This window comes from Salmo trutta, chromosome 19 (genome assembly GCF_901001165.1).
Source record: "Salmo trutta chromosome 19, fSalTru1.1, whole genome shotgun sequence".
Lineage (NCBI taxonomy): Eukaryota > Metazoa > Chordata > Actinopteri > Salmoniformes > Salmonidae > Salmo > Salmo trutta.
The window spans coordinates 45,203,273-45,225,153 of NC_042975.1; the positions used below are offsets into that span (position 1 = coordinate 45,203,273).

At 41.9% G+C, this 21,881-nt stretch overlaps 2 protein-coding genes and 1 long non-coding RNA gene across 4 annotated transcripts in view; 1 reads left to right on the plus strand and 2 right to left on the minus strand.

Moving 5' to 3' along the window:
* The window catches only part of LOC115154725 (calpain-5), a 39,111-nt gene extending 31,317 nt beyond the window's left edge, over positions 1-7,794 (plus strand). For both annotated transcript variants that reach the window (XM_029701239.1, XM_029701240.1), the window contains exons 8-12: positions 823-1,141; positions 5,869-6,071; positions 6,199-6,320; positions 6,447-6,583; positions 6,741-7,794. In XM_029701239.1, coding sequence (XP_029557099.1) covers positions 823-1,141; positions 5,869-6,071; positions 6,199-6,320; positions 6,447-6,583; positions 6,741-6,923 — 964 coding nt within the window. In that variant the 3' untranslated portion in view covers positions 6,924-7,794. The remainder of the gene's footprint in view (positions 1-822; positions 1,142-5,868; positions 6,072-6,198; positions 6,321-6,446; positions 6,584-6,740) is intronic.
* LOC115154726 (uncharacterized) lies at positions 3,110-6,838 on the minus strand. The gene is made up of 3 exons (XR_003867930.1): positions 6,706-6,838; positions 6,414-6,575; positions 3,110-3,384 (listed from the first exon to the last, which is right to left on the minus strand). It is a non-coding gene; the product is annotated as an uncharacterized LOC115154726 (long non-coding RNA).
* A 3,439-nt stretch (positions 7,795-11,233) lies between the features above and the next one.
* LOC115154727 (serine/threonine-protein kinase PAK 3) overlaps positions 11,234-21,881 on the minus strand; it is a 57,446-nt gene continuing 46,798 nt past the window's right edge. The window contains exons 10-16 of the mRNA XM_029701241.1: positions 13,218-13,266; positions 12,938-13,050; positions 12,461-12,578; positions 12,238-12,337; positions 11,903-12,099; positions 11,653-11,790; positions 11,234-11,446 (exon numbers count right to left, since the gene is read on the minus strand). Of these exons, the coding sequence (XP_029557101.1) occupies positions 11,357-11,446; positions 11,653-11,790; positions 11,903-12,099; positions 12,238-12,337; positions 12,461-12,578; positions 12,938-13,050; positions 13,218-13,266 (805 nt within the window). The 3' untranslated portion in view covers positions 11,234-11,356. The remainder of the gene's footprint in view (positions 11,447-11,652; positions 11,791-11,902; positions 12,100-12,237; positions 12,338-12,460; positions 12,579-12,937; positions 13,051-13,217; positions 13,267-21,881) is intronic.

The window sequence follows — 21,881 nt, forward strand, 5'->3', positions numbered from 1 at the left end:
TACTTTGTCTCTATACTGACGCTTAGCTTGTTTGATTGCCTTGCGGAGTAGCTACACTGTTTGTAATGCTTAGGTTGTTACGAGTGTACTGATATAAGTAGGACATGTGACATACCGACAACTTTGAGAAAAAACACTTTATATCGGAGTTGTGCCTGTTGTTCACGAACGAGCCTCTGCCGAGTCCCAAACAACCGGATATTCCGGTTTTCAGGTGAAATGGAAGGAGAGCCTGTGACCCGACTTCCACTTTGGAACGTTAACAAGGCGACACTCCATCTTAACTCCTCCACATTTACTGGATTGGTTGAACAGTGCAGAACAAAACTTCCCTCAACAGTTTGTTACTTTTAGGCTTCAGGTGTTACTTTTAAGCTTTCTACGTTAGATTAGTTGTTCACACACGTATCTGCCCTCTCATTGGCTAGAATGCTCCCACCTGATCTTGACTCCTCCTGACTGCCTTACATGTTTGAAGACATTTATTTTCGTTGTTAGAGCGGCCACTTGAGTATCTGGTCAATATAATGGATAATCTGTGTAAAAACACAAGATTTCCATAATTATTTCGATTTATTACTGAATTATTTATTGTAACAAATAAAACATTAAACCTAAAAAAAAAATCATGATAATTCATGGAAACCTAGTAAACAATTCATTTAGATCCAGCGTTTATTTGAAACCTGTGTTAATTTGCTGAAATGTGTGCCCAGCTATCAAAAGGGACATGCGGCTATTTGAGACTGCGTTTAATTGAAGTTTTATGGTATCTACCAATCTTAATTTGTGTGTCTTTCTCTCTGTGTGTTATCTCCATAGGATGGTGTTTACAGACTGGTGTAAGTACTTCACGGATGCAGACGTGTGTCATCTCATCAACACCTCTCTGCTCACCATCCACAAGACATGGCACGAAGTGGTGCATTTCGGGAGTTGGACCAAGCATTCAGAGCCCCTGCACAACCGCTGTGGCGGCTGCATGAACTACAAACAGACCTTCCTACAGAATCCCCAGTACCTGTTTGACATGACCAAGGAGGTGGACGAGGTTCTGATCTCCCTACAGCAGAGAGACATGAAGATCCACAGACGTATCGGCCAAGGAGAGAACCTCACCCTCGGCTTCGCCGTCTTCAAGGTAGTTCATATTAACACAATCTTAGATTGACTGCAGTGGGACTGGGGTGAGAGACTGGCTCAGTGAGGGTTTGTCCAAAGGACAGGGTGTATGTCTGGAGCGTGGGGCGTTGGTCCAACTGCAGTTTATTTTAGGGGAGAAGTTCTCTGTGCTACATGTTTGGCATCCCCATCTGTACAAGAATTTGGCTAAATCAATGGAATTTCCCTTTTCTCTCTTCATCTGTTGAACAAACAGCAAATCAGCCAGTGGGTGTTTACAATAATGGGTAGACATTACCTATAATGGCCACATTGGCCAGTTCATGTCTGGGACAAGAACTTCCAACGAGACCTGTAATCACGAAACGATTCGGTAACACTTCATTTTAAGGGGTCCTTATTACAGTGTAATTACATGTGTAATTACACTGTAACAAGTATTGCAGTTAATTGTAACTTGATTGAGTTTACTAAAACAGATAAGATATAGGTCAACCTCACTTACTGGGGTCTACCATACAGGTGTCATCCCAGATTATAATAAACAAAGTACTTATAATTACTGTGTACATTACCCATTATGACAACCTGATCCTCCTTGCCATCCAAGTGAGAGGCTAAACCCAAAAGTACACCACAGAGTACATGTAATACATGTACATGTACATTACACAGGATTTAGCTACTTAAAATGAAGCGTATCTTGTAGTTAATGTGTACTCACAGTGCATTCGGAAAGTATTCAGACCTGTTTCCACGTTTTGTTGCATTACAACTTTATTCTAAAATTGATTAAATAAATGTTCTCTCATCAAGCTACACAAAATACCCCACAATGACCAAGCGAAAACAGGTTTTTAAAAACTTTTGCAAATTTTTACAAAAAAAACAGGAATACCTTATTTACATAAGTATTCAGATCCTTTGCTATGAGACTCAGTATTGAGCTCAGGTGCATCCTGTTTCCATTGATCATCCTTGATGTTTCTACAACTTCATTGGAGGCCACCTGTTGTAAATTCAAGTGATTGGACATGATTTGGAAAGGCACACACCTGTCTATATAAGGTCCCACAGTTGACAGTGCATGTCAGCGCAAAAATCAAGCCATGAGGTGGAAGGAATTGTCCGTAGAGCTCCAAGACAGGATTATCTCGAGGCACAGAAGTGGGGAAGGGTACCAAAACATTTCTGCAGCATTGAAGGTCCCCAAGAACACAGTGGCCGCCATCATTCTTAAATGGAAGAAGTTTGGAACCAATTCAATCCTGTGTAACACCTAGTAATTACATTGTACTTATGCAGATATTACATGCAATGTACTCTGTGGTGTACTGGTGTGTTTAGCCTCCCACTTGGATGGTGCTTCCAGAAGCTTTAAAATTAGGGCCAGCTTGTCAGGATGGCTAACGTACTATATAAGTACACATGAATTACTAGCTAAATCCTGTGTATCTTAAGGGGTACTTGTAATCATTGTGTACCTACAAAGTATGTTACCCATCCTGGCAATCTAATCGTCAGCTTCTGAAAGCACCATCCAAATGAGAAAATTAACACAGTAATACACTACAGAGTACATATCTGTAATATCTGCATAAGCAGGGGCGCAACTTCGGTTTTAGAAGTGGGGGGGACATAATATATGTATTTTTTTTAATTATCCAGTTGGACAAACACTCCAAACAGCCGAGGCGTCCGCATGGTCCTAAAGCACACTGTTGCCTCGTTTTGAATCACATATCAATGATACAACTGGGGGTTGGGACAAAAATACAATTTCAGAATGTGGGGGAGACGTGTCTCCCGTCCCCAGTGAAAGTTGCGCCCCTGTTCATAAGTACAAGGTTGGCCTAGTTGTTACACAGGATTTTGCTATTTAAAGTGAAGTGTAACTTTATATAGAAATTGCTCATAGGTAACTATAATTACTCATTATCAAGTAAAAATACTTACAAACAAAAGATGAGCTTTTACTTTAGTCAACTTTACTGCAACAAAATAATAAAGATTTTTATTGTTAGATTAATACTTTGATTAATTAGATTAAACAAAGCTATAGGCCTACTCAATAACATAAAAATAACTATTCTAGTGGTGATTAAAATCTGAAGCTTATATAATATGGTGAGTAGCCTAGATAGCTAGCTATTTTTAACATTACAAGTAACAATAGAAATCGACAACTCCGTCTCTGACTGTCTTTATCTGTTTCTTTCTTGTAAGCCTTTCCCATCCTGGAGTCTGATACCTTGTGGGAATCTGTGGTAGAGAAGAAGAATGTATGACAATTTAGCATAGACGCTCTATATTATCCCTAATTATCATAATCATTTCTACAGTTTAGGCATATATAGTATACAGTTCCTTCAGAAAGTATTCACACCCCGCATTTTGTTGTGTTACAGCCTGAATTTAAAATGGATTAAATTGCTTTTTTTGTCACTGGTCTACACACAATACCCCATAATGTCAAAGTGTAATTATGTTTTTTCAACATTTTTACAAATGAATTACAAAAGTGAAAAGCTGAAATGTCTTGAGTCAATAAGTATTCAAACCCTTTGTTATGGCAAGCTTAAATCAGTTCAGGAGTAAAATGTTGCTTACAAGTCACATAATAAGTTGTATAGACTCACTCTGTGTGCAATAATAGTGTTTAATATGATTTTTTTTAATGATTAACTCATCTCTGTACCCCACACATACAATTATCTGTAAGGTCCCTCAGTCGAGCAGTGAATTTCAAACACAGATTCAACCACAGGGAGGTTTTCCAATGCTTTACAAAGGGCACCCATTGGTAGATGGGTAAAACATTTTAAGCAAACATTGAATATCCCTTTGAGCATGGCGAGGTTATTAATTACACTTTGGATGGTCTTCAATACACCCAGTCACTACAAAGATACAGGTGTCCTTCCTATCTCAGTTGCCGGAGAGGAAGGAAACCACTCAGGGATTTCACTAGCAGGCCAACGGTGACTTTAAAACAGTTACAGAGTTTAATGGCTGTGATAGGAGAAAACTGAGGATGGATCAATAACATTGTAGTTACTCCACAATACTAACCTAAATGACAGAGTGAAAATAAGGAAGCTTGTACAGAATAAAATGTAAAAAAAACATGCATTCTGTTAGCAACAAGGAACTAAAGTAATACTGCAGAAAATGTGGCAAAGCAATTCACTTTTTGTCCTGAATACAAAGTGTTATGTTTGGGACAAATCCAATAAAACACATTTTCAAGCATAGTGGTGGCTGCATCATGTTATGAGTATGCTTGTATTCGTTAAGGACTGGGGAGTGTTTTTCAGGGTAAAAAATAAACATGGAGCTAAGCACAGGCAAAATCCTAGAAGAAAACATAGTTCAGTCTGCTTTCCACCAGACTCTGGAAGATTAATTCACCTTTCAGCAGGACAATAACCTACAATACAAGGCCAAATCTACACGAGTTGCTTACCAAGAAGAGTGACTATTCCTGAGTGGCAGAGTTACAGTTTTGACTTAAAACTACTTGAAAATCTATGGCAAGACCTGAAAATGGTTGTCTAGCAATGATCAACAATCATTAATCCAGGTGTGGAAAGCTCTTAGAGAAAACACAGCTGTGTCTACAAGTATTGACTCGGCTGTGAATACTTATGTAAATGAGATATTTCTGTATTTCATTTTCAATACATTTGCAAAAAATTCTGAAAACATGTTTTTACTTCGTCATTACGGGGTATTGTGTGTAGATGGTTAATACATTTTGAAATCAGGCTGTAACACAACAAAATGTGAATAAGTCAAGGGGTATGAATACCTTCTGAAGGCACTGTAGCTAGTTAGGCCTAGTTAGCTACCTAGCTAGTTGTTGTGTTATCTAGCTAGCAATAATAGTGCTTGTGTCGACACAAGTAGTTCGCCAGCAAGCTAACGTTAACATGCTGGGTGTGTCTCACGTAATACCCTTAGGGTACGGCTACCCTGAGGACAAGGTTCAGGGAAGATAAGACCATCGAGCCCAGCTAATGTTAGCTATCTAGTTAGCTAGCGAGTAGTGATCATAGTATATTTGCCAGCTTTAGGTAGTTAGCTAGCTAGTTAGTCAAGAATAGACAATTAGCTAGCTAATCCCCCCCAAAATGTACAGATTGCATGGAAAGTCTATTCTGTACATGGTAACTTCACTGAACAACAATATAAATGCAACATGCAACAATTAAAAACATTTTACTGTGTTACAGTTCATATAAGGAAATCAGTCAGTTGAAATAAATTCATTAGGCCCTAATCTATGGATTTCACATGACTGGGAATACAGATATGCATCTGTTGGTCACAGATACAGTACCTTAAAAAAGTTTGATGGTCACTGGTAAGCTGGAGAAGTGTGTTCTTGACCCATTGTCAAATGCACAATTAAATTATTTAACAATTTAAAATACTGTTTATCATGTGGTTTGTGCAGGCTGAAATATGGTGCATTGGGATGCTATGGTAACAAGCATTCGTTGTTACACCCTTGTAATCACAGACTGCAATTACCACCAGATACATGTTGTTACTACAGTGTAACTATGAATTATCATAATTAACTGCAATATTTGTTACAGTGTAATTACATATGTAAGCACACTGTAATAAGGACCCCTTAAAATTAAGTGTTACCAATGATTTAGAGTTTCAATCTGTTCAAGCTGAAATAACAAACATTGGGGAACAGTCATGGTGAGAAATGATTTCTTCTGATTTAAGGTGGAACTGAACAGAAAGTACCGCATGCATAACATTATCACCCAGATGAACGTGCAAACGTCAAAGTACATCAACGCCCGCACGGTGTTCACGAGGGTCACGCTCCCCAAGGGTCGCTACATCATCATCCCCTCCACCTTAAAACCGGAGATTCTGGGAGAGTTCATGCTGCGCGTTTATACTGATGTAGACTCAGGATGCAGGTACCGGAACTAGACCTGTGGCATAGCTAAGAGCCATATTTAGATGTAATGACGCACTTTAGTATGCTGTCGATGCAGTTTTTAGCATTACTTTAAAGGTATATGATGATCTCTCTTCGTCTCTCAGAGAGCTAACAGAACACAAGCCCAGGAGGAGGTGTTGGAGTGCATTCACTGGCTACCCCCATGCTGTGTCCCAGATCTACATCCACGCAGCAGAGGGGCTGGAGAACCAGGACAGCACAGGGGGTTAGGGAACGCTCCACAACCTCTAATGAATACTATACATTACAGGGAAACATACGTCACAAATAGACATTGTAAGAGTTTACTCAGCATGACCTTATGGCTGGCTCATACTGTGTCATTGTGCAGGTGCAGATCCATATGTGATCGTGTCCTGTGAGGGCCGCTCAGTCCGGTCAACAGTTAAGGCAGACACCCTGGACCCGGTGTTTGAGACCAGAGCCATCTTCTACAGAAAGAAGCCCAGGAAGCCAATCACTGTGGAGGTAAAATATAGAGGTGTCAAATATCATAAATACCAATGGGAAGGAAAGATAAAGTGATTCATGAATTGGTACATTTGATGTCCTTAGTTAGTGTTAGTGTATTTTTCATGCTTTGGTCTTACCTGGTCTACCCGTCCCTACTTGTCCTCTTCCCCAGGTGTGGAATAGTAACGCTGTGAAGGACCAGTTCCTTGGCCAGGTGGTTCTGACAGGCTCATTAAAAGACTCCACCAAACCCCAGAGGCTCCAGCTGAGGAAGAGAGGCAGAGCCATGGCCGACGAGATGCCTGGCTCCATCACCCTCCGCATCGTCACCTGCACCGAGCTCACAGACATGTGACCTGGATCAGCTGACTACTGGGTCACATTGACAATGTATACAACACTCTGTCACCTCTTCCTTGCGGTAACAACGCAAGAAGGAGACTTTGGACAGGAGCTTATCACTACAAGACATCATTTGGTTGTCAGAATGACTATGAATGTGAGCTCGTAATCTTTTAAGGACCGGCATGGTCATTGACCAAGAAGAACCTTCCAGCTTTCCGGAGTCATATTTTTCTTACTGTTATTGCATTACTTTGGGTTTTGTAAAGAGACAAGTTATGCCTTTTCGAAAGGTGAATGAATGTGAAAAAGTCAGCATGAAGCAAGACAAAATGCAATTATTTTATACTAAACTATACACTATGAAACACAATAGCCCATTGAAGTGACACACATATTGTATCTGTACACAAAACGATGCAACATATACATTTTAATAACATGTTTGTTATCATATACAAATGTATGTGCCTCTTTTGATATTGTTGAGAAACAGACAAAAGGTTTCAGTTTTTGCTACACAATATTGTAAAGTCTTGGATAACCTGAATGTACAGTATCTACAGTGTAAGTTTTGGACTATGGTCATCAATTTGTATCCTTCCACTGAGCAACTTGAAATGTCTAAAGGGTATACTGCATGTGTCTAAACTACCGTACTCGCTTGCTCAAAAGGATTTGCCAGGTAATCCCTACTAAAAGATAAAAGTAAATCTATTCAAACCAAAATGTTAATTTACAATGATGTTTTAATTTTTTTTTATTTCAGTCCAGTTCCCAAACTGCAGTATTTTGTTGTTTTACACTCAAGACACAGCCATGCACAATTCATAATTTAAAAAAGTCTATAGCTTTAACCACAATTAAAAATAGCTTATCCGAAACCCTGTCGCTTTTTCTCATCTGTCTGTTTCCAAAGATGGGGCCTGCTGAGGTTTACCAGATGCATCAGCAGTTTACAAACCCAGATGATAATAATAGTAGAATAATAATAGGAATAATTTAAAAAGAAACGCTTTTTTGTCTTTGTTCCATTCTCTTGATACACATTTATAGAGGAATTTTCACACCACGTGTACAGGTTTACACATTCAAAAGAGAGGAATGTACAGGAGCGACCGCAGAAGAGGAGCGGGCCGGCGGGGCGGGTTGGGGCAGGCCGGGGGGCCGCTAGCTGTCCCAGAGTTCATCTTTGTGCTCATAGTTCAGGTACATAGGTGAGACCAAAGTTCACAGGGCAGATAGTCTCTGTGAGGTCCCTGAAACTCTCAGCCACAGGCACACTCAGCAGTCGTGCTCCGGATAGACAGACAGGCTCCATGGGCGTGCTGGAGACAGACGGGACAGCGTCCAACGGCTCTGTGTCCAGGTGGAGTACTGTCTGACACAGCCCAAGCAGGATTGTTCCATCCAGGAGTGTAGAGACAATGTTAATTTTCTTCTTCAATTTCCAGGGTGCAAACCATTTACAAATACATAGGCCTACTATAGAGCAACCTGAATATTGTCATTGCATTTTTTCCATCTTATTTACATACATACACACATATCCTAACAATGTTAGCCTACTTGGAAAATGAATTAACATGTGTTGCTTCCCATGCATGAAATCGGCCATGGCCTCCTTGCAATGGCTCTCCTGCATTTCTACAGTACGTATAGCCTACAGTGGTGGTACGAGTGAGCAGCTACCCTGCACCTCACCGTCTGAGTTAAGGTGGACAACAGGAGTGGCATCTAGTGCTGAGGTAGCTCTCTCCCTTACAAACACACACACACACACACACACACACACACACACACACACACACACACACACACACACACACACACACACACACACACACACACACACACACACACACACACACACACACACACACACACACACACACACACACACACACACACACACACACACACACAATCTACCAGGGATATAGTTTGAGCTCAGGGTTTAGACACAACACAAAGACAAGTGTCTATCCTGTCTCCTACTATCTCTGTCCCAGGTCTAGACTTCAGTACAGTCCTAAGGGATGCTGTGGCTACTATGGACCAGGCAGAGAATGCCACAGGGATGGTTCTAAGTAAGCTATTGAATTAAGAACCAAGGAACAGTCTCTATTTATGTAGAGAGAGAGCTTTTCAGAGTACTTGTCCAGTAGCCTCTTGCTATGGGATGATAGGAATTGCAGAGTGAAGGGGAATGTGATCCTCTCCTTTTCAATGGTCCGTAAGACAGGTTACAATTATAGAATGGCACTCAGTCATCAATCCAAAAACCTTTTCATGGACAAATGATTAAATAACACCCAGCAATCTGCGGCCACACAGCCAAAACTCACAGAAACGCATAGAAACAGATACAACCAAACTCACACAGTACTTAGGAAAGTTTAGCTGCAACAAGACACTGGAGCAATGAGTCTTAACTCACGCTGAGGAAGCTAAAGAACGGCATCCCATTAAAAAAAATGATATATACACACCTTCTGGATGGACAAAGACACACACACAGAGAGAGAGAGAGAGAGAGAGAGAGAGAGAGAGAGAGAGAGAGAGAGAGAGAGCGAGAGCGAGAGCGAGAGCGAGAGCGAGAGCGAGCTCCAGACAGACAGACAGACAGACAGACAGACAGACAGACAGACAGACAGACAGACAGACAGACAGACAGACAGACAGACAGACGAACATGTGCACTAACTCAGGGATTGTGCTCATTTGAACAAATGGCTTCCGCTTCAGATACATCTAGGTAAATTCACAGATCAGAGGTTAAGCACGCAAATGTAAGGCTCACTGATGTGAAACAAATGGTAACATTGGCAAATTGACCCCCCAAAAATATTTTCAAGCTCATTTTTGTTGGCAGGCTATCCCCACATAGACAGTAATACAGTCTAGCGTCCAGTCTAGTCTGTCCAGTCTAGTCTGTCCAGTCTAGTCTGTCCAGTCCTGTCTAGTCTGTCCAGTCTAGCGTCCTGTCTAGTCTGTCCAGTCTAGTCTGTCCAGTCTAGTCTGTCCAGTCCTGTCTAGTCTGTCCAGTCTAGCCTGTCCAGTCTAGCCTGTCCAGTCTAGTCTGTCCAGTCCTGTCTAGTCTGTCCAGTCTAGCCGGTCCAGTCTAGCCTGTCCAGTCTAGTCTGTCCAGTCTAGCCTGTCCAGTCTAGTCTGTCCAGTCCTGTCTAGTCTGTCCAGTCTAGCCTGTCCAGTCTAGTCTGTCCAGTCCTGTCTAGTCTGTCCAGTCTAGCGTCCTGTCTAGTCTGTCCAGTCTAGCGTCCTGCAATAGACTGTGACACCTTCAGAATCTTTCTAACGGACCACGCGTCTCAGACGTTCTGACTGGAAATTGACTCTGGACAAACAATTACAAATAAATTAATTGACTAAATCGATTTGAACTAACTACAGGTATTAGGCCCATAACACGGGTTTCATACTTGAACTTGAAGAATTGGAAAATGTTTTCAAAGCTTTTGACTTTGGAAACGTGAACACACTGTGGCCCATCCGAGAGGCAGCAGTGATTGAATCAGCCTCCTCTACAGCCTTGGCCCAGCCATTCTCTATGTGAGATCGCTGAACATCTAGAAAGTTTAGGCTATCCAAGGAATTACAGCTATGTCCTGGAGTAAGCCAAATGGCTTTGATGGATGGTTGCCACTTCTCTCCAGTCCCTCCTTTTTTTCTCTTGCAACACACACACACACACACACACACACACACACACACACACACACACACACACACACACCTGCAGAGGATGAGCAGGTTGCAAGTTGGTTACACAGAGCCAAAGTCATGCAGGCATATGTTGGTTCCCGAGTCCCAGAGTCTGTCTCGCATGTAAAATGTTCAATGCAGGAGAGGCCTTATTGGAAAGACCTAGAAGAAAAGGGAACCAAGGTGATCGCTGGACAGAAAGGGAAGGAATCACAAGCTCTCAGTGCTGTTACGTTCGGCTTCTCTTCCTGGATCTCTCCCTCTTGAAAAGGAGCACAAGTTTTTTTCTTTGTATTTTCTCTTTTTTTTTGTTTTTGTTAAGGAGCATCTACTCCCCTCACAGGACACACACACACACACGCTTACACACACGCTTACACACACGCTTACACACACGCTTACACACACACACACACACACACACACACACACACACACACACACACACACACACACACACACACACACACACACACACACACACACACACACACACACACAATACCGATGGACTGCTCCACATGTACAGAATGCTGGCGGACTTAAAGAGGAGGCAGGAAGGTGATTCAGCAGCAGCGTTTCGGCCGCTAAGAGGCCATGTGGGCCAGCTGTCCATCCTCTGTATGAGGCAGCAGGAGGGTTGGTTACTGTCTATCTCTGTGCTGCCTGTCTCACAACCCCATGGAGCAGGGTCCAGCTCTGTGTGTGGACACACAGCGCCTCCTAACGACTGCTGTTCTTGATGGCTTCCTTGGCTGCAACAATCAGAGGGCTCAGGCTGGACAGGGGCTTGGCTAACTTCAGGAACGAATGCTGCAAAGAACACAAGCGAGGAACATTAATGAGAGGAATGCTCTGCGTGTACAGCCTGTGATTTAAGGTTAGAACGGTATGTTAGTAATGTAGGGGTGGACTGGTCAGTGTGGTCGAGTTTGGGTTATATTAGAGTGGTTAGGTTAAGGTTTGGGTTATGTTAGTGGTCAGTGTGGTCAGGTTGGGGTTGACATGGTGGTCAGTACCTGGAGGAGCTCCTTGGCTGAGCCTCTGCGGTCCACGTCCATCTCCAGGCAACGGTTGAGGAAGTCTCTGAACACGGAGGTCAATCGCTCAGGGTTCTGGAGCTCTGGAGTCCCGTTGGTGGCGATAAGGTACAGTGCCTGAGGGGATGGGAGAGAGGGGTGGAGAGGGCCAATCAGTTATTGGCCCTTACTGATCAAATAGCTCCAGTATATCCCTGGATGTGTGTGAACTGTAGATAGTGTGTCTTACCCTGAGAGGGTTCTCATTCAGGTAGGGAGGTTCTCCCTCCACCATCTCTATGGCCATGATACCCAGGGACCAGATGTCCACCTTGGGCCCGTAGGCCTTGCGGGTCACCACCTCGGGTGCCATCCAGTAGGGCGTGCCCACCATGGTGCTGCGCTTGTTCTGTTCTGGGGTGATCTGGGCACAGAACCCGAAGTCAGCTGCAGGGAGAGAGGAACATGTCAGACACGGCTTCTTCAACCCCACCACTCCCCACAGGACTCTCTACCCCAACATCCAATTGACCATCATTCCACCCTGGTCCCTCCTGCCTGTCCCTTACTAGTGAGATGACTTACTGAGCTTGACCGAGCCGTCCATGCCCAGCAGGATGTTGTCACTCTTGATGTCTCTGTGGATCACCTGGTTGGAGTGCAGGAAGTCCAGAGCCTGCAGACACTGTAGAGAGTGGAGACACAGACACACATCTGGATCAGAGGAAATGCCTAGGCTAGTGGTCAGAAGGGGCTCAGCTAAAGGCACTAGGGGGTATTTGTTGATAGTAGAGGGCTGGTCTCTTACCTCTCTGCAGACTGCAGCGATCTGGCCCTCGTCCATGCAGGTCTCAGTCACGACATCAGTCAGTGAGCCTCCAGCCAGGTACTCCATCACCACCCACAGCTCATCCCCTACCAGGTAACTGCAGACAGAGGAGGACAGAGAGATTAAAGGTAGGATCCAGAAAGTAAACCGCAAAGTGGATCAATGTCCGCATCAACTAAGAGCACTGGAGCTTGAGGCTTAACTTCTCTGTTTTGGTGCCCTGGCTACCACGCTCTGACAGCGTGAAGCGAACCCGTGCACGTGCACAGATAATGTGTGTGACCGTGTGAGAGTGAAGTCGTGAATCTCGCTCATCTCAATAGCTACGGTGCTGCTCGTGGCGATGCCATTTCGCTGAGTCTACCTTCAAGTATAGTAGTGCACGAAATGGTCATATTTACAGTATCTGCTATACTGGCTGTTTTCCCCATCAGTAACCATGGCTATGAAGGTCACCTGTCCAGGTAGTTGACTATGTTGGGGTTTTTGTTTTCCCTCATCACCAGGATCTCATTGATGATGAGCTCCTTCTTGGGCTGCTGCTGGAGATTCATCTGCTTGATGGCCACCTAAAAGATGCACAGCCACAGAGACATTAGACGGTGTTTTCGGTGCTCTTCCGACAGATTACACAGTTACTGTGATTAGCCAGAAGAGATGGCTAATCAGGGTGACAGATAGACACGTAAGATGTGGATGTTTTTCTGAAGGGGCTGAGGTAGTAAAGTTAGTTTACCTCCTGGCCAGTTGCAATGTCAATGGCTGTGTATACAGTGCCAGATGCCCTGAGGAAACAAGAGAACGACGCATTAGTTCCACATAGAAACAAGTCCTCATGCAAGGAGTTAGAACAGATCATGGTGCACACAAGCTATCCTTCCAAAACATGTCCCTCCACGGTATCTATCTCCATTATATTAGAGTTATGCAACTCTCCAGAGCCTGGAGGACACTTCCTTATTGTTTTATTAACACAAGAATCTTAAAGAAAACAATTACACAATGTCTTTGAATGCAAGCAGTTCAATAGCTTTTTTCCATAGATGATCTGGTACCATTTCATTTGACCACCAGAGGGCAGCATTGATGATTGGCCATTGAAGAGGCAACACTAATGCTTCTGGGTCAGTAATAAATAACTAATAACTAAGAGTCATAAGCCTGTCAATAAAGTGACCTTTCCTCTGTGATAAATGTCTTGCAGGGGTTATGTCCCTACAGTATATAATGTACACATTATACCACTTGCATATCTGGATAATGTCAAGAGCTCATTCTGCTATGAGTGGTGGGTCTGAGTTGCATGTGAAGTGCGTGTGGACCAAGGTTATTTTAGTTTTTTATTTTATAAATTTTTTTGATTTTTATTTAGAACTCAGTTTAATCTCAGTATGTTTTCATATTTGCAAGCTTACATTTGTTTATAGTTGCTAACTACCTCCTTCAAAGAGTGCAGTGTATAAAGTCAGAAAATCTGCTGTCTCAGCCACTGCCTGTCACCAAGGGAGTACCCCAAGGCTCAATCCTAGGCCCCACGCTCTTCTCAATTTACATCAACAACATAGCTCAGGCAGTAGGAAGCTCTCTCATTCATTTATATGCAGATGATACAGTCTTATACTCAGCTAGCCCCTCCCCGTATTTTGTGTTAAACGCTCTACAACAAAGCTTTCTTAGTGTCCAACAAGCTTTCACTGCCCTTAACCTTGTTCTGAACACCTCCAAAACAAAGGTCATGTGGTTTGGTAAGAAGAATGCCCCTGCTCCCACAGGTGTTATTACTACCTCATACTTGTATAGTCACCTCATACAAGTACTTGGAGGTATGGCTAGACAGTGCACTGTCCTACTCTCAGCACATACCAAAGCTGCAGGCTAAAGTTAAATCTTGACTTGGTTTCCTCTATCGTAATCGCTCCTCTTTCACCCCAGCTGCCAAACTAACCCTGATTCAGATGACCATCCTACCCATGCTAGATTACGGAGACATAATTTATAAATCGGCAGGTAAGGGTGCTCTCAAGCGGCTAGATGTTCTTTACCATTCGGCCATCAGATTTGCCACCAATGCTCCTTATAGGACACATCACTGCACTCTATGTTCCTCTGTAAACTGGACATCTCGGTATACCCGTCGCAAGACCCACTGGTTGATGCTTATTTATAAAACCCTCTTAGACCTCACTCCCCCCTATCTGAGATATCTACTGCAGCCGTCATCCTTCACATAAAACACCCGTTCTGCCAGTCACATTCTGTTAAAGGTCCCCAAAGCGCACACATCCCTGGTTTGCTCCTCTTTTCAGTTCGCTGCAGCTAGCGACTGGAACGAGCTGCAACAAACACTCAAACTGGACAGTTTTATCTCAATCTCCTCATTCAAAGACTCAATCATGGACACTCTTACTGACAGTTGTGGCTGCTTTGTGTGATGTATTGTTGTCTCTACCTTCTTGCCTTTTGTGCTGTTGTCTGTGCCCAATAATGTTTGTACCATGTTTTGTGCTGCTACTATCTTGTGTTGCTACCATGTTGTTGTTATGTTGTGTTGCTACCATGCTGTGTTGCCATGTGTTGCTGCCTTGTTATGTTGTCATCTTAGGTCTCTCTGTATATAGTGTTGTGTTGTCTCTCTTGTTGTGATGTGTGTTTTGTCCTATATTTATATTGTATAAATGTTTTATTTTTAATCCCAGGCCCCCGTCCCCGCAGCAGGCCTTTTGCCTTTTGGTAGGCCGCCTCGTTAAATAAAGGTTAAATACAAATATTTACTTTTTATATTGTTTAGTTTCAGAAAGGATGTGTGGGAGGCTAGGAGCTATTTGGGTTGTATAATTGTTTTGATGTCGCTTCTTGCAACTGGGGGTCAGTAATACATAAGGTGATGGGTCAGGTCATAGGTTAGGTTAGCCCTTCTCATGACTCAGTCCTTCCACATCCCTTTTGATTAGCTGAGGGGATTTGGTCAAGTGTGAAACGCTCGACAAACAATTTATCCTTGATTGCGATACAGGTTTGGAAACCTTGAACACTAAACTTGAACACAAAAGTTATCATACAAAATCAACTTTTAGATGCACTTCCTGTTAGCTGTTATACCACAGATTTCCACTAAGTTTTTTTGTGTCACACAGCTTCGAGCAGATGTTTTCTTTTGTTCTCTCCTGAGTTTCCATTAGGTCGGGAAGTGCAACACAAAACATCTCCATGGGAATCTAAAATGCCTCACAGGAAGTGTATCTTTTGTATTTATTAAATCATTTTGGGGGGTATGAAAATTTACTGAACAGAAATATGTATGTAAACTGTTGGCTCCATGTTTCATAAAATATTCCAGACATTTTCCATATGCACACAAATATAATTTCTCTCAAATTTTGTGCACATACCTGTTAGTGAGCATTTTTCCTTTGCCAAGATAATCCAACCACCTGACTGGTGTAGCAGATCAAGGAGCTGATTCAACAGCATGATCGTTACACAGGTGCACCTTGTGCTGAGGACAATAAAAGGCCACAAAATGTGCAGTTTTGTCACACAACACAATGCCACATATGTCTCAAGTTTTGGCGGGGTGTGCAATTGGCATGCTGACTGCATTAATGTCCACCAGAGCTGTTGACAGAGAATGTAATGTTCATTTCTTTACCATAAGCCTCTTCCAACGTAATTTGTGAGAATCTGGCAGTATGTCCAACCGGCCTCACAACTGCAGACCATGTGAATGGCGTTGTGTTGGCGAGTAGTTTGCTGATGTCAACATTGTGAACAGAGTGCCCCATGGTGGCGGTGGGGTTATGATATGGGCAGGCATAAGCTACGAACCAAGAACACAATTGCATTTTATCGATGGCAATTAATGCACAGAGATACCGTGACAAGATCTTGAGGCCCATTATCTTTCCATTCATCAGCCGCCATCACCTCATGTTTAAGCAGGATAATGCACGGCCCCATGTCGCAAAGATCTGTACACAATTCCTGGAAGCTGAAAAATGTCCCAGTTCTTCCATGGCCTGCAAACTCACCAGACATGTCACCCGTTGAGCACGTTTGGGATGTTCTGGGTAGACGTGTACGACAGCGTGTTCCAGTTCCCGCCGATATCCAGCAACTTCACACAGCCATTGAAGAGGACTGGGACAGCATTCCACAGGCGACAGCCTGATCAACTCTATGCGAAGGAGATGTGTCGCGCTGCATGAGGAAAATGGTGGTCACACCAGATGCTGACTGGTTTTCTGATCCACACCCATACCTTTTTCTTTTAAAAGGTATCTGTGACCAACAGATGCATATCTGTATTCCCAGTCATGTGAAATCCATAGATTAGGGCTTACTGAATTTATTTAAATTGTCTGATGTCCTTAGATGAACTGTAACTCAGTAAAAATGGTTGATATTATTGCATGTAGTTTTTGTTCACTATAGAATTTCTGAAATTTCCAAAACCGTATTGCATTGATAATTAGCAGTTCAAAGGAGAACCCTATGGCTGTATGGCTGTCACGTCCTGACCAGTAAAGGGGTTATTTGTTATTATAGTTTGGTCAGGACGTGGCAGGGGGTATTTGTTTTATATGGTTCGGGGTGTGTGTATGTAGAGGGGTGTTTGATTTATGTATTCCGGGGTTTTGGTCATTGTTCTATGTTTGTATATTTCTATGACTGTTCTAGGGTGTTTAGATCTGTGTTTAGGTAATTGGGATAGGGGCCTTCAATTGGAGGCAGCTGTCTATCGTTGCCTCTGATTGAAGGTCCTATAATTAGGAATGTGTTTGTCATGGGAATTGTGGGAGGTTGTTCTTTGCATAGCTGTGTGTCGCCTGCAAGACTGTTTGTCGTCTGGTCATTGTGTTTGTGGTTTATTTTGTAAAATAAACATGAACATTCATGTACCCGCTGCGCCTTGGTCCATTCACTACGACGACCGTTACAATGGCATTGGGTTCTTGAGAGCTCAGGTTAGGTTATATTCGTTTCTATCCCAAACCGTTCAGATTCTGCAGACGTTTTCGTGAGAAGAGCGATTTTCGGGATGTTTCGTGGTCTGACAGACACTGCTGTAACTCTGCCACCTTCCACCGCAGATGCTGAAGGCCAACATTGGCTTAAACAGATGGACTTTGATGGGGATTTTTGTTCTATGCTAATTGGGTGCGTCAATCAACTCTAGGGGTAACTTTAGTAGGACATGTAAGAAGAATCAAGTTTGATACTTAGCCATTTCTTCCCATTAGCTAGTGATAGCTTGTGAAAGCGATGCCCAAGCGAGGCCTTTTTGAAACGTCCCCATCATCTGGCTGCAATTGCCCACCAGATTAAGTAGATTGAAAATCCCATTAGATCTTTGCCCAAAAATTTTACAAAAAAAACGAAAACTGAACATAATTCACAATGGTTTTCATTTTATTTTCTATCGTTTTGGAGAAGCAAAATTATAATAGTTTCAGTATAGCAGTATTTGCACTGCACTATTGGAGCTAGGAAAACATTCATTTTGTTACACCCGCAATAACATCTGCTAAACACGTATGTGACCAATAACATTTGATTTACATTTACATTTACATTTTAGTCATTTAGCAGACGCTCTTATCCAGAGCGACTTACAGTAGAGTGCATACATTTTATTACATTTTTAAATACTGATTTGATTTGAGTTTGTTAAATTGTTTTTTCATTAACTTAGTTTTTGTTTTAGTTTCTGTTTTAGTTTACTATAATAACCTTGGTGTGGAGTGCCCATTCCTCTACGATGTTCACCAACTCTGTAATGCATACAGTTCATGACTAGCATATGAACCTACTCTGCCAAGTGTACAGTGTATTTAAAGTGCACTTTTAACATGTACATTATTATTCATTGCAAAGTGTATGTTCTGTAACATATACAGTATATGTATTGTGTGTAAATTATGTGTTATTCTGATCCCTGTGCCACAGGGGTATTGAGGCTCCAGTAGAATCACAGATTTGATATTCCCTCTATGGTAGCCTGAGCAGCCTTTGAATTAGCCAGACAAAGATTACAGTAAGCTGATAAAAGCTCTGTGTGTTTGGCACCCCTGGCTCGGGTACAGTAATCTGCACCTCTCTCTGCCCTGACATTTTACACCTCTGAGTGCTGGAGGGCAGAGACATGCTGCTGTAAACCACCACCCTGGACTCTGCCCTGGGGCAAGACACCACAGGCACCTCCCTGGGTACAGCCATGTTTTTACGATGCTTCCATTTCTGAATCAGCTCCAAGGGAATATAACACAGTCCAAGGGGTGGAAAAAGTACCCAATTTTCATACTTGAGGAAAAGTATAGATACCTTAATAGAAAGTCAGACAGTCAACTACTTGAGCAAAAGTCTAAAAGTATTTAATTTTAAATATACTTAAGTATCAAAAGTAAATGTAATTGCTAACATATACTTAAGTATCAAAAATAAAAGTAAATGTATAAATCATTTAAAATTCCCTATATTAAGCAAAGCAGACAACACCATTTTGTTGTTTTTCACATTTACGGATAGCCAGGGGCACACTCCAACACTCAGAGATTATTTACAAAAGATGTGTTTGTGTTTAGTGAGTCTGCCAGGCCAGAGGCAGTAGGGAAGACCACACGTTCTCTTGATAACTGCGTGAATATGACAATTTTCCTGTCCTGTTAAGCATTTAAAATGTAACGGGTACTTTTGGTTGTCAGAGAAAATGTATGGAGTAAAAAGTAAAATATTTTCTTTAGGAATGTTGTGAAGTAAAAGTAAATTTTTTGGTCAAAAATATAAATATTAAAGTACAGATACTCCAAAAAACTACTTAAATAGTACTATTAAAGTATTTTTACTTAAGTACTTTACACCACTGCACAGTCCCATGGTGAAGGAATATAAAACACAGTCCCATGGTGAAGGAATATAAAACACAGTCCCATGGTGAAGGAATATAAAACACAGTCCCATGGTGAAGGAATATAAAACACAGACCCATGGTGAAGGAATATAAAACACAGACCCATGGTGAAGGAATATAAAACACAGACCCATGGTGAAGGACTATAAAACACATACCCATGGTGAAGGAATATAAAACACAGTCCCATGGTGAAGGAATATAAAACACAGTCCCATGGTGAAGGAATATAAAACACAGACCCATGGTGAAGGAATAAAACACAGTCCCATGGTGAAGGAATATAAAACACAGTCCCATGGTGAAGGAATATAAAACACAGACCCATGGTGAAGGAATATAAAACACAGTCCCATGGTGAAGGAATATAAAACACAGTCCCATGGTGAAGGAATATAAAACACAGACCCATGGTGAAGGAATATAAAACACAGACCCATGGTGAAGGAATATAAAACACAGACCCATGGTGAAGGAATATAAAACACAGTCCCATGGTGAAGGAATATAAAACACAGTCCCATGGTGAAGGAATATAAAACACAGACCCATGGTGAAGGAATAAAACACAGTCCCATGGTGAAGGAATATAAAACACAGTCCCATGGTGAAGGAATATAAAACACAGACCCATGGTGAAGGAATAAAACACAGTCCCATGGTGAAGGAATATAAAACACAGACCCATGGTGAAGGAATATAAAACACAGTCCCATGGTGAAGGAATAAAACACAGTCCCATGGTGAAGGAATATAAAACACAGTCCCATGGTGAAGGAATAAAACACAGTCCCATGGTGAAGGACTATAAAACACAGTCCCATGGTGAAGGACTATAAAACACAGTCCCATGGTGAAGGAATAAAACACAGTCCCATGGTGAAGGAATATAAAACACAGTCCCATGGTGAAGGAATATAAAACACAGACCCATGGTGAAGGAATATAAAACACAGTCCCATGGTTAAGGAATATAAAACACAGACCCATGGTGAAGGAATATAAAACACAGTCCCATGGTGAAGGAATATAAAACACAGTCCCATGGTGAAGGACTATAAAACACAGACCCATGGTGAAGGAATATAAAACACAGACCCATGGTGAAGGAATAAAACACAGTCCCATGGTGAAGGAATATAAAACACAGTCACATGGTGAAGGAATATAAAACACAGACCCATGGTGAAGGAATATAAAACACAGACCCATGGTGAAGGAATATAAAACACAGACCCATGGTGAAGGAATATAAAACACAGACCCATGGTGAAGGAATATAAAACACAGACCCATGGTGAAGGAATATAAAACACAGACCCATGGTGAAGGAATATAAAACACAGACCCATGGTGAAGGAATATAAAACACAGACCCATGGTGAAGGAATATAAAACACAGACCCATGGTGAAGGAATATAAAACACAGTCACATGGTGAAGGAATAAAACACAGTCCCATGGTGAAGGAATATAAAACACAGACCCATGGTGAAGGAATATAAAACAAAGTCCCATGGTGAAGGAATAAAACACAATCCCATGGTGAAGGAATATAAAACACAGGCCCATGGTGAAAGAATAAAACACAGACCCATGGTGAAGGAATATAAAACACAGACCCATGGTGAAGGAATATAAAACACAGTCCCATGGTGAAGGAATATAAAACACAGACCCATGGTGAAGGAATATAAAACACAGTCCCATGGTGAAGGAATATAACACACAGACCCATGGTGAAGGACTATAAAACACAGACCCATGGTGAAGGAATATAAAACACAGACCCATGGTGAAGGAATATAAAACACAGTCCCATGGTGAAGGAATATAAAACACAGACCCATGGTGAAGGAATATAAAACACAGACCCATGGTGAAGGAATATAAAACACAGACCCATGGTGAATGCTGTAACCAGGAATATAACACAGACCCATGGTGAATGCTGTAACCAGGAATATAACACAGACCCATGGTGAATGCTGTAACCAGGAATATAACACAGACCCATGGTGAAGGAATATAACACAGACCCATGGTGAATGCTGTAACCAGGAATATAACACAGACCCATGGTGAAGGAATATAAAACACAGACCCATGGTGAAGGAATATAAAACACAGTCTAATTGGTAGAGGCATAATCCAGACTTTACTTATGTAGAAAAATAGGCATGTGGCATGTGGTATATCAGAATATGTGTAATATATTGTCAACCTAAAATATTGTCATATAATTATAAATACAGTTTATAGAGGTGTTATATCATTTTTTTGTATAAATAGCATCTAAAATATATTTAAACAGACCATAAATGTTACAGATTTCTTGGAAAGCTGTGAGTGCTATTATCTGATACAATATCAGTACTTGTTGTATTTACAACTTGTCTAAGTCCTATCATCAACTGATTCCAGACAGTGTCTGGCTGTGGATTGACTTCATTGTTTGAATGAAATGTTGGCATATTGACAGTTAATTAGAAA